General features: G+C 34.0%; 1 protein-coding gene across 3 annotated transcripts in view; it reads right to left on the bottom strand.

Annotated features, from left to right (window-relative positions):
- Positions 1-583: 583 nt before the first annotated feature.
- MINDY2 (MINDY lysine 48 deubiquitinase 2) overlaps positions 584-13,941 on the bottom strand; it is an 80,315-nt gene continuing 66,957 nt past the window's right edge. For 2 of the 3 annotated variants that reach the window (XM_027570580.1, XM_027570578.1), the window contains 3 exons: positions 13,390-13,563; positions 10,505-10,699; positions 584-6,943 (listed from right to left, as the gene is read on the bottom strand). In XM_027570580.1, coding sequence (XP_027426381.1) covers positions 6,824-6,943; positions 10,505-10,699; positions 13,390-13,563 — 489 coding nt within the window. In that variant the 3' untranslated portion in view covers positions 584-6,823. Of the gene's footprint in view, positions 6,944-10,189; positions 10,250-10,504; positions 10,700-13,389; positions 13,564-13,941 lie in introns of those variants that run through there. The other variant, XM_027570579.1, reaches the window with a different exon arrangement.

Genomic DNA, 13,941 nt, shown 5'->3' with positions numbered 1-13,941 from the left:
TCTAAGAAAACTTTCACAAAAATGTCAGACATTAGCCAGTCTGGACATTAAATTGTTGGACAGAAACTTTACATTAGGGTTGGCTTAGTATAAAGATAAAGTGACCCCTTCTCAGCTCTAACTTAGTCTTCCAAGAGGATAAAAGTCAGATATAATGATCTACCATTGGGATCAGGTAGTTAACTATTGTATGGTTTACAGTTAATAGTGTGTGTGTGTTTAAAGATTTTATTTATTTGACAGAGAGAGACACAGCGAAGAGAGGGAACACAAGCAGGGGGAGTGGGAGAGGGAGAAGCAGGCTTCCCGCTGAGCAGGGAGCCTGATGTGGGGCTCAATCCCAGGACCCTGGGATCACGACCCGAGCCGAAGGCAGACGCTCAACGACTGAGCCACCCAGGTGCCCCGAGTTTTTGTTCATTGCCTCGGGTGGGTAAAAATCTGTCTTTATCAAGAGTTAGTCCAAATATTCTAAGAGTTAATCCTAGGTAAATGTGAATCAATATGTCAATTCCCCATCTCTCCATTTCCCCACTTTGTAAGAAGTACCTTAATGAGATGAATATACATAGCAGAAAGACTGTTTGGTCTAAATATCAAAGTTTATTGAAATAAAATATAATCTATAATAAAAAATACTAAGGGTGTTATCACTGGTTACAGTTTTAAGTACATTAACAAAAAAATCCAACATTTTAATCCAAGAATGACACTATCCTTGTGGTACAGTAACAAACGTGAAATTAAATGTTGAATAATACTGAATAACTCTGTCAGAAATATTTTATACTTTCCCATCTATGTTCAGTATGCCTTTTTTAGGAATATCCTCCAAAAGTGAAGCTTTTGAAACTTGTTTAAGACATAGTTTTTAGAATTAAATAGTTTTAACACAATTAGCATTTAAAACAAGTAACTTTCTTTCATAGAGATTCAGTTCAATTCTAAGTTGGGTAGATGCTTTTAGGTGTCATTTGAAAAATGTATTTCAATGCTGTTTTGTCTCAGTCTCTACAGTTGCTATTATTCTCACATTGCAATTAAAGGGGGTCATAAAGCAAAATGAATGAGTTAGAAGTAGAAAGGGCGTTAAGAGAGCAAAGCAAAGGAGGACAGAACCAGCACTCATACCCTGTATGTTTAAACTCTTTAAGAACTCTATTTCAATTGGCCACTCTTGGCCCTAACCCAAGAGAGCTATGATATGTCACGACAACTTCCTGACCCAAGGAGTTGGACATTAAAGTGGAGGAAGGAAATTTGTTTCTTCTTACTACATTTCAAGATCACTTGCTCTGTAGTCATGATACTACTTCACTTGCTATTCCCCCCAAAATTGGCCACATCCAATTATTCTGCACAATTCAAGGAAAAAGACTCACATGCACAAACTTTAGGAAATGACTTTCAGGTACCTCTAAAGTGTCACAAGTGAAGATTATCCCTTTTGCTGACTGTTGTGTAGCTATCATACATCAGTCTTCTATCATATTGTCCTACTTGTGATGTGTGGGCCTGTGAAAACAGTGGTTGTCATTTTACTAAGGAAAATTGCTTTTTAACAAAAACCATTTTTCAAAGTCCCATCTTTAAAAATCTATAGAGCTGTGATATCCTATGTACTCTGGGGAAAAAAAATGATTACCTCATACAACTAAGATGTAAAAAGGAATAAAAACTGACAAAATCGAGACACCCCGGACAGATCTTCAAAGATTAAATGCCAATCTTAGTCTTTAAACATATTGTTAGTTAGAACTACTCTATAGTGGTATTTCAGCAATAATGCCCATTTAGACAGGTCACTGATTTGGGAATTTAAATGGGCATTTCAATTTCCTGACTTCCTATTTAAAGGTGTGACTACTAGACCCAAAGAAGCCAGAATCACCTTCAGAATTTTGCTTTGTGCATCCTCTAATCTAGGAGGCATCTCTGCCTCTCAAAGCACTATACTGCAATGAGGAAGGATATAAAGTTTTTAAAGTTAATGATAAATTATTAAGTGATTTGAAAAAAATTCTTAAAATTAGTATCAAATAAAGTAGATGCATTGTAGAATAATACTAGAACTTTTTGTCTTTTAAATCTACAGTGATTTATAGTTTAGGTTTTGTATTTCTGCCATGGTATTTCAATACCTTATCTGGGATAGTACCATGTTCTCAAAAATACCAGTTATAGGCAGAGAAGTCTAAATCTCAGGACAGTAGGACAAAGCTGAACTTGATAATAGTTCAGCTATTATTGAAGACTTTGGCCCAATTTCTAATAACAGAGACACTGGGATTAAGTAACAGACATGTGTAAACTAAAATTTAGATAGATCTTCAAAAGAAGTTAAAATTACCTGGGTCCTGCAATCTGTCCCTCAGACTCCATTATCTCTATTTTGCAATTTTTTTGGCCAAGAAGGCTTCGATTTTAAACTTTAGTTTGTTTTAAAGTGTTACCTGAGAAAAGTTACCTAGTTCTTCATGAGATTTTCTCAGCAGCTGTAGAAGTGTTGGATATCACAGTAAAACAAAACAAACACCACTATATTCCCAGAGAACCGAAGAACTCTGATTTTTAGTCACTTTCTAAAAGGAATTTATCTGCACATTATCAAATAACATTTTATACTAAAAAACAGATATAATTCAAATAGCTCTAAAAATGACAGTACTTGACAGACCTAAATGAATTCCATCCATGCACAAAAGTTTACATATATGTATTAGTAACCTGATACCACTATACTTCGTTCCATGGAGAAAAAGGCAAAGAGAATCTAAGTATTTAGATATATGAAAGATACTGGAAAAAATAGACTTTTAATGCTTCTTATACTCTCAAAATAATCTCAATTTTGATCAAAACACAAAAGCAACCACAAAATACATTTTGGGAAGAGATGATGCCATACTCAAAGACAAGATAATTCTACAAATTTTAACAGCATTAAAAAAACTGACTTTAAGAAATATTGTCATTGGGAGAAAGTTCTGCACACTCAAGAACAAAAACCATAATATTTATGATTATTTAAGTCATATTCTGAGCTTATACTATGCCCTTTATTCAGGAGTATAAAGCACTAAAAAAATGAGCATCTTTTACATATTTAGAATAAACTGAGGCACAGAAAGTTTGCCCATTTTGGAAAGATAAAAGCCAGATTTTTAGACCTAAAACAGTTCAGACTTCCAACATTTCCACATTTGCAGTTCCTTAAAATACAAATTATGTACTATCTTTAATGCCTCCATGTTATTTTATCAAGCATTAATAAGTTTACAATGATAGTTTAAGTTGTATGCCCAAGTATTGTGATAGGTAAAGCCTGTTAATTTTCCCATATTTTAAAATAACTGGTATATTTAATAGGAAATTAAGTGAAATGTAATAATCAGTTTGCTTTTTTGCTTAAAAGAATTTTTTTTTTTTAATAAATGAGTTAGAGGACAGCCCTGGAAATTCTCGCCTTGATTATTTCTCCAGTAAGACTTGACAGATATCTGCTTCATATGCCAACATTAATATAGGGACTATAACAATTCTTTACTTAAATATCTATTTGACTTCTAGTCTTCCTTCCTCTCAAGATCTTTCTTAGTGACCTGAGCTGGTGATTCAGTAAAAACAAAGTATTAGGTTTTTGTGCAAGTACAAAATGGTTAATGTTGGGTTCAGTCAACTAATCTCTGATACTGATTTGCTTAATTAAGCTAAGATCAAGAAGTATGAGGAAGAATTTGAAATATAATATGGGGTAAGTTGTCAAATACAAGACACTAAAACAAAATACATTCCAAAACCTAATCCTAAATTTAAATCTATGCCTCATTCGACCGCTAAACTGACACCTTGAAACATGGAAGAAGTTACATCACCTAAGCATATTGGACCAGCATATTACAGGAAGCAGCCAATGCAAATTTTAGCTGCCTCAAACTGCTTAATGTATGTACATATGTGTGTGTATTCTTAAATGGTAATTCTTAAATTTGAGGGACAGTTCAAATGATAATAGAAATCATGGATCCTTGCTTCAGAAACACACACACACATACTTTTAATGTTGATAACCTATTGTAAATCACAGCATTATTAATTCAATGGGATTACACATCAGGACAATTTTCATACTGGTAAGGAAGACTGGTCACTAAACTTAAGAAATAGCCTTTGAAAGTACAATAAAGTATAGTGACCATATCCACTCATTCATATCTCTTTTGCTAAATCTAATAGTGATTAGTTGATGCAAATGTTTCCCTAATCTAGCCTATAAATATTAACAACAAAAATGTTTAAGTTCTAACTTCTGCTAGCAGTTCATGTAACAGTTTTCAAAACACTGAAGGAAAGACTTGAATATACCACTATCAAATTCCAATGTACCCAAACCAGCAATGAAATGTCTGAATATATAATTTGTTGCCTTGAGCAAAATACAAGAAAATAAAGACAATGGCTCTAACCTTCAAGGATGGGAAAGCAGTATCTCCAAGAAGTTTAATAGAACTGAACATTTAATTTTTTCCTCACAGTAATCAAAGCAAACATTTTATCATTATTACTCTTGGTATATTAAACTGAACTCCAGGAATGTAAGAAAGTCTGACTTGGAAATATTACATAGAAAAAAGGTTGAATTAATAAACACATGACATTTTTTAGTTATTTTTTATAAGTATACATTGACATCTATTTATCTGATAGCAGCACTGCTGGTTTTGAGTTTTTTTTTCTTCCAAGGGGAATGCAGAATGGCAGTATTATCTTTGGAACAAATTAAGAAGATAGTAACAAATAACAGAAGAATAACTTTTACACATATATTTTTCAAGGGTAATAAATAGATAAGTATATAATTATGGAAAAATATGCCTCAAATATGCTTTTTAAAATTTCTCAGGATTTACTGTTTTGCTTTTTCTTATTAAAATATAATGCACTACCACTACTATCTGTTCTAGGAAAAACAAACCCTGAGGTTTGAGTTTCCTCCTTCAACCAATAGAGTGATATCAAGAGTAAGCTTGGACTAAGGTCAACTGCAAGAGCCAACAGAGAATTCTGTAGTACATTTGATTACTTTACCAATGTACACATATTGTAGGTTATTAACTAGAGACTCACCAAATATTTTGTATCAAAGTTTTATACCCCAAACAGGTTCTATGATGATTTATCATGCTAGCATAGGAAATCTGAAGGAATAAACAAATGGTATAACATAACCAGACATGAAATGCAGAAGGACATGACATAAAAGATATAGCTTGACCCTGGATTTTCCCTTAGAATAACTCCTTCCATAAATAAGACTTTACTTTTTATTTTTACATATAGACTCATCCTATAAGTGGTCTTGGATCATGGAGAATGTTAAGGACATAGCTTAAGAACTCTAGACCACATGAACATTCTCCAAGTGGATGCTCAGGTTAGATTAAGACGCTCTTAAAGAAATTTACTGAGGCTTAGAATGTAAATCACATGACTACTTGCAGCAGCAATAGTCTTTTCAAAAATAACTAAAACAAACTTTTAAATATAAAGCATATAAAAAGGACTATTAAGGATAGTAGAAATACAGGAAAATATGTGTTGCCTCATAATAAAGTTCAATAAATATTTCTTTCTGAATCCTATAAACACTACAAGATGTTATAGGTCTATTTGGTTCCCATAAGTTAAAAAAAATCTGATTGCTTTTACATAAATTCCTCCCAATTCTTATCTATTTTCAAACAGATTTTTATTAATGCTTTTTCACTAGACTCAGAGATTATTTCTAACTTCCTTTCAGAAATGTGCTTTTTTGTTGGCTTTAATAAGTATACTTAATTTTCCAGCAAATAAACATGATTTAAATTTTAAGGTTCAAGGTAATTCTAGAAAAAGGTAGACATTGAACTATCTGCTTTTCTACATCCCATATTTACAAGGCCTAGCATCCACGCTGGTTTCCTTCTTATACTCAGTTATCACACTGTCAATAAATAGTAACTGTAGTACAAGTTACCTATATTAAAGATTTCAAAATTCCTCAAAATTTCACAAGACTACAAAGTCATTAATATCTGATTTGGATAGAATATGAGTATTAGTGTTATGCAATTTTTTGCTATTGGAAAAGAAATACAAATTATTTTTTTCTATCTAAATTAAACCCAAGCTCCGTTATCAGTTCTCAAGATAATATCTAAAATGTACATTCCTAAAGAAAGGTAAAGCTGTTCAAGGGCTGAACTAGTCCAATACAGGATTAAGGGTTATTTATTTATTTATTTCTGTTATTTTTTTTTGTCTCGGTTCTTTTGTTGTTTGTGTTTGTTTTTGTTTTCTTTTCATATCCCTATATTAAACCCCTGGTTTCTCTTGGATTAGATCATAATTTAACATTGTAAAAATTAATTTCAGAAACTACTGTGCTAATATTTAGATTTCAGGAAGGAATCAGACAAAATAAGTTATCTCCATTCATTGTTAGAACAGAAGATAAAATAGCTTACTAACTGATATGAGTTATGAATGTCACTATGACACAAAATTTGCTGTGATTTGCTTATTTGGCTACAAGTGCAGTATTTTTCATGAATGATAACACACAGCATTTCCAACTTGTAACATGAAACTCCAGCTCATAAAGAGTGTACTGTGTGACTTGAAAAAGTCTGATTGTAACTAAGTAACAACCTTTCCCCTGAAAAACATGAACAAAATCCATTGGGAAATCAGGCACAGACGGTATTTATCGGTTTTTCTTCCTTTCCTCGTGTGGTTTTGTTTCTCAAGACATATAGATGCATCCAACAGAATCCAACACTTGTTACAAAATGACACAGCTATTTTTGTCCTTTTCTTTATCTTTTTCTCGAGGTTCCTTTCGTTTACGTTCACTATTCCCAGGTTGTCTTCTACTTGGAGAGGCTTGTGCTGGCTGGCTTTGCTTTAAGAAAAATAAACAGGAAGAAATTACCTCAACTTTCTAAGGTGCTTAATCATAGTTATCTAGAAGGAAAAACCACAAGAGTGAAAGGAATCATTAATGGAAAAAAAAGTTATTTGTATACAGATTTGTTATGTTACATGGTATCTGAATAACTGCCCCTGTCATTTTGGATAGATCTAATTAATGTATCCATTATTCTAAGTAAATGGAATTTCAAACAATAAATAAATATAGGATTATATTCCCTGAAACCTCAAATTCAAGAAATATTTATGTTAAAGTTTAGAAAATGTTAAAGACGGTGACATTGGTAAATTAAGTTCCCTAAGATCTCATTAAACTATAATAAACAGATTTTAAAGGAGAAAAACGAAAATCCTGAGAACTTTGAGTGTGAAATAAGTGTATTCTGTGAAATAAGAGAATGTAAGAGAATGTTTTTAATGAAAAGCTACTCATAACGTGGTAGGTTTTAACTTTTAAGCTTGGAATAGTCATTATTTGAATTAGGAATAGAAATACTTAGTTTAATGGAGACCTCTATGTTTAAAGTTTCATCAGACCTTAGAGTGCACCTTGTTTTCTTAAACACCCAAGTCAAAGGAACCATTCTGGCATGGTACAGTTAAACATAAAAGAAGGGAAATATTTTTTTCATTTAATAAAATGAGATTTAATATAAAGGAACCCACTTAATAATCACATTTTCAGTGCATAATACGTTTAGGAAAAGTGGAAAGGTGCTAATAACCTTTGTTAAATACTTAGTACATGTCAGACATTGGGTTAAGTACTAACATTATTTGTTCTTACCCACAAACCTAAGAGTTAAGCATTATCTTTTATTTTCAAGATAGGGAAAATGAGGCTAAGAGAGGTAAAGGACTTTGTCCAAGGTGTTACAACTAGCACAGGGAGACAGAAGCAGGAAATGCAATCCATTTCTATCTGGCTCTGAAGTCTACATTCTTCCCAGCAGTACTTCATACTGCCCTCTAATCGTTACAAAAGACTTTGTTCCCGTTCGTTTATATTCTTTGGATATACAATTTAAAAAATACATTTGATTCGATTGCACCAAAAATAATAAAATACTTAGAAAAAAACTTAACCAAAGAGATGAAAGATCTGTACTCTGAAAACTATAAAGCACTGATGAAAGAAATTGAAGACAACACAAAGAAATGTAAAGACATTCCATGCTCATGGATTGGAAGAACAAATATTAAAATGTCTATACTACTCATAGCAATCTACAGATTTAATGCGATCCCTATCAAAATTCCAACAGCATTTTTCACAGAGCTAGAACAAACAATCCTAAAATTTGCATGAAACCACAAAAGACCCTGAATAGCCAAAGTAATCTTGGAAAAGAAAAACAAAACTGGAGGTCTCATAATTCCAGACTTCAAGTTATATTACAGAGTAGTAGTAATCAACAGTATGATTCTAGGGTGCCTGGCTGGCTCAGTCAGAAGAGCATGCCACTCTTGATCTCAGGGTCATGAGTTTGAGCCCCATGTTTGGTGTGGACATTACTTAAATTAAAAAAAAAAAACAAACAAAACAGTGTGATACTGGCACAAAAATAGACACATACATCAATGGAACAGAATAGAAAACACAGAAATAAACCTACAGTTATATGGTCAAATAATCTTTGACAAAGGAGGAAAGAATATACAACAGGAAAAAGTCTCTTCGACAAATGGTGTTGGGAAAACTGGACAACTACATACAAAAGAATGAAACTGGACAACTTTCTTACACCATACATAAAAATAAACTCAAAACAGATTAAGGACCTAAATGTGAGACCTGAAATCATAAAAATACTAGAAGAGAGCACAGGCAATAATTTCTCTGACATCAGCCATAATAACATCTTTCTAGATATGTCTCCTGAGGCAAGGGAAACAAAATAAAAATAAACTATTGGGACTACATCAAAATAAAAAATCTGCACAGCAAAGGAAACAATCAATAAAACTAAAAGACAAGCTACTGAATGGGAAAAGGTATTTGTTAATGACATATCTGATAAAGGGTTAGTATCCAAAATATATAAAGAACTTCTACAACTCAACACCAAGAAAACAAATAATCCAATTAAAAATGGGCAGAAGGGGTGCCTGGGTGGCTCAGTCAGTTGGGCATTTGACTCTTGGTTCGGCTCGGGTTGTAGTCTCACAGTCGTGGGATAGAGCCCCACGTTGGGCTCTGCATTCAGGGCAGAGTCTGCTTCAGATCTTCTCTCCCTCTCCCTCCCACTTGCTCCCTTTCCTTTAAGTAAATAATTTAAAAAGTTAAAAATGGGCAGAAGACATAAACAGGCATTTCTCCAAAGAAGACATACAGATGGCCAATAGACACATGAAAAGACACTCCACATCAGTCATCATCAGGGAAATACAAATCAAAACCACAATGAGATATCACCTCATATCTGTTAGAATGGCTAAATTAAAAAACATAAGAAACAACAAGTGTTGGTAAGGATGTGGAGAAAAAGGAACCCTCATGCACTGGTGGGAATACAGACTGATGAAGCTACTTATGGAAAGCACTGTGGAGGTTCCTCAAAAAATTAAGAATAGCACTACCATATGACCCAGCAATTACACTACTGGGCATTTACCCAAAGAATACAAAATACTAATTCAAAGGGATACATGCACTCCTATGTTTATGTAACATTATTTATAATAGCCAAATTATGGAAGCCACCTAAGTGTCCATCAGTAGATGAGTAGATAAAGAATACGTGGTATACACAATGGAATATTATTCAGCCATGAAAAAGAATGGAATCTTGCCATTTGCAACAACATGGATAGAGCTAGAGAGTATAAAACTAAGTGAAATAAGCCAGTCAGAGAAAGACAAATACTGTATGATTTCACTCATATGTGTAATTAAGAAACAAAACTAAATGAAAAAAGAAAAAAAAAGAGACAAACCCAAAAATAAACTCTTAACTATAGAGAACAGACAGATGCTTCCCAGAGAGGAGGTGGATGAAGAGGGGGGAATGGGGGAAATATGTGAAGGGAATTAAAAGTACACTTAGCTTGACAAGCACTGAGTAATGTATAGAATTGTTAAATCACTATGTTGTACACCTGAAACTAATATAACACTGTGTTAACTACACTGGAATTAAAAAACAAAAACAAAAACAACTGAAGGGGCGCCTGGGTGGCTCAGTCGGTTAAGCTTCGACTCTTGATCTCAGCTCAGGTCCTGATCTCAGGGTCGTGAGTTCAAGCCCCGCGTTGGGCTCCACACTGGGCGTGGAGCCTACTTAAAAAACAAAACAAACAAAACAAAAACAAAACTGAAAAATCTTGCCATCAGAAACTCAGAAAAAATAATTTCACTAAATGAGAAATATATTAAGATAATCACAAACTTATGACAATGCCATAAAACCATGGGTGCTAAAATGCTAACATAACTCGAGTCAATACCTAATTTAAAAATATTTATCTCAGTACAAATTTCTTTGTTGCTAAAGTGATCATTGTATTTAAGAATCAGAACAATAGTTTTTACCTGGGCCTGTGTAGAAGCAGAAGCAGCAGCTGCTGCTGCTTGTTCCTGTTCCTGATAATATTGAGAAGCCCGTCTATCTTCTTCTTCTTGGAGTTTCTTTGCTAGTTCTAAATCACTGATTCCTTCAGGTATTTGTTCCCAATTGATCTCTTGGCTCTGCTGCTCTTGTTGTAGAGACAATGCCATAAGGTAGTCCTAAGAAATTAAATTATAACCATCTTTAGCTATGAAATTTAACTGAAGGACTGAGGAGTATAAATATAGAAGTTATACCTACAGAACTATGAGAAAAGCTTTTTAAAAACATACCAGAGTTTAAATATAAAAACTAAAGTTACCTAAGTATTTCTGTTTGAGAGCTATAATTTCAGTGATGCTGCCATTGTTCTAAATATTCTTGGAATTCATTTAAAATTATTTCTAGAACTAGCATATAAGGCATTCAAGAAAGCTGTAAAAACAACTCACCTGAAAAAACACCCCCCACCACCACCACAAAACTCCCCCTAGGGGCACCTGGCTGGCTTTGTCTATAGAACATGCAACTCTTGATCTTGGGGTTATGAGTTCAAGACCCATGTTTGGCGTAGAGCCCGCTTTAAAAACAAACAAACAAAAAAACCAAAATAAACCTCCCCCTATTTATGAAAGAGACATGTCTGTAGAAAATTGAGACAAAATTAAAAAATGTAAATAAGTTAAAATTACCATATTATACAAAGATAACTATTGTTAACAACTGATATATAGCCATGTAGTTTTTTCTACATTCACATACAAACTCAAACACATTTCCCAACCTCCATTTAATGTCATAAGTCTTGTTTTTTTTAAAAAAATCATAAGAATTTCCCAAATCATTTATTAAATGTTCTTCCAAAACATGATTTTTTTTTAAAGATTTTATTTATTTGACAGAGAGAGAGATAGCGAGAGAGGGAACACAAGCAGGGGGACTGGGAGAGGGAGAAGCAGGCTCCCTCCTGAGCAGGGAGCCTGATGCGGGGTTCGATCCCAGGACCCTGAGATCATGACCTGGTGCCTGGGTGGCTCAGTTGGTTAAGCGACTGCCAAAACATGATTTTTAAAACCAACACAGTTGCCCATCATACAGTGATATTCAATTACTTAATCACTTCCTGCTTTCTCCCACAAACACCCCCAAATTACTTCCTATGAGAAAATGTGCTGCTTCTTTGGTTGAAGTGTTAATATTATCTAACTTCACACCCACATTTATTAAGAATTAGTACTGAATGGAACTTGACTATTCTGTGCATCTCCCCCAGACTATCCTCAAAGTTAAGAGAATTTTAATTACCCACAGAGGATATCTAAAAAGTTGTTGCCTAAGAAGACTTTGTACTATCTAGCATGAATATCTTACCAATATGAAGAATTTGTCCTTCAAATTTTTCTCCTCACTTCTTCAAACTGCTCTTTGCCCCGTCCTATGGTCTTAAATCCACTTTCCTTGCAACTTCCACAGACACTATCCTATATCTTCTTTTCGCAGCATCTTTTTTTTTTAAAAGATTTTATTTATTTTTTTCGCAGCATCTTACAACTTTACTACTGTAGCAACCGACTGCTTTACCTTCATTCCCTCTGCTCTAATATTTTTTACATATAGTGTTAGAAAAATCTTACACATTTCTCTCCAGTAATCTTTTTTTAAATGCCCCTATAAAGCTTCTGAAAGAAAATGAGCATGTTATTATAACTATTTGTATACTTAACTTCCAAGAGTCCGAGAAAGATCAGCATTTGTTTGAATCAAGTATTCTTCTGTACTCATAGCTTACTATTCAAAGTGCCCTACAGAACTTAACATATAATTATTGGTTGGTCAAATATTCGCCTCTCTGTTAGACTGTAGAATTTTTGAGGACAGGACTAAATTTATCTTTGAGTCTCCAGGACCTTGTTAATAGTGCCAGGAACACAACTACTCAATGAATATTGGCTAAATGAACAGTCTCTATGTACTTAAATTATCAGTATCAGAAACATGTGCCAACTGTTCAACATAACTGTATTTTTGCCTCGGTAGGGGAGAAGAAATCACATCACTGTTATACTTCTAGTAACAAATACACTTGTTGCTCCAAGACTGCCCACCTATAGCAGGTGAAGATCTCATCTGTCGCAGTTCTAAATGAGAATTCCACTCATTAGTGCAGTTCTTGCTCTAAGTGTCTCCTTACTCTGGATCCTAAGGCTTAGAACACCTACCTGGTTTTTTACCCTCTCTTTTTTCTACTTTTTCTGACTAGCTAAATATATCTCTAGTCTGTGCTCAGCTCCTATCTACCACCATGGCTAAGCTGTCATCACCTCTTGCTTGAACTGCTAGTCTCTGCTTTATACCTGTGTCATCTGTTCATACCTATGCATTCTTCACATAGTAGCCTTTAAAAAAGGTAAAGCAAATCATCTCACTTCCATGTTTAACACTTGGCATATCTTTCCTATTACAGTTCAGAATAAAATTCACACTGTACCATGGCCTTCAGAGTTCAATATAATCTGGCCTTCTGAACCAAAGTGTATGATCAATGTACAACATGTAAATGATCACTTGCCGATTCAGGAAATGTCAGGAATATCTCACAATAAATCTTTGGTTCAGAAGTTTTAGATAACTGAATTCACATTCGAAAGGAATGAGTATTTTATTTTTTATTCTGTTAAAAAGATTTATTTATTTGAGAGAGCAAGCAAGAGCAGGGAGAGAGGCAGAAGATCAAGCAGACTCCACATGGGGCTTGATCCCAGGACCCTGAGATCATGACCCGAGCCAAAGTCAGACACTTAACTGACTCAGCCACCCAGGTGCCCCAAAAGCAAGAGCATTTTAAATTATAGGAAGAAGACAAATTTACCTGATCTATCTGGTCTTGCTGTCCTCTGTATACGGTTTCAGGATCTGAGGGAGGCCGCAGATGAAATTCTGAGTCACAGAAATTTCCATCACCATCCACATTGTGTAGGCTTTCCCAAACAACTTTTTCTTCAGTAAGAAACCCCTGGTCTGTTACCAGCAAATACAGTAGACCCTTAATAAGAAAGAAAAAGGACTGTTAAATTGACCAAAACTAGTTAACACTTAAGGGAAATTTTATCACCTGTATGTTTAAAGCATATTAATTATTCCTACTAGTTAAATATAATAAATAATAAACTAGGTATCTTATTTGTTCACTGAATTAGGTCTACCTGGCTTTGAATATAGTTTATAATTGGTGTACTGTAGTATAACGAGAGGTAGGAAGCTGCTGGTAGGCTCACCTACGAAATGACTTATCAATAAGCCTTTGGGGGTTTATAATCTCATTTCATAAAATAGAAATATACTATACAAGTTCCTTAAAAACATACCAGGTAACAAGACACAGTCATAGTAAAATGATATCACACTGCCTGTTTATTAAAAA

The sequence above is a fragment of the Zalophus californianus genome, chromosome 6 (assembly GCF_009762305.2).
Source record: "Zalophus californianus isolate mZalCal1 chromosome 6, mZalCal1.pri.v2, whole genome shotgun sequence".
Taxonomy (NCBI): domain Eukaryota; kingdom Metazoa; phylum Chordata; class Mammalia; order Carnivora; family Otariidae; genus Zalophus; species Zalophus californianus.
This window is presented reverse-complemented; position numbering and strand designations above follow the sequence as displayed.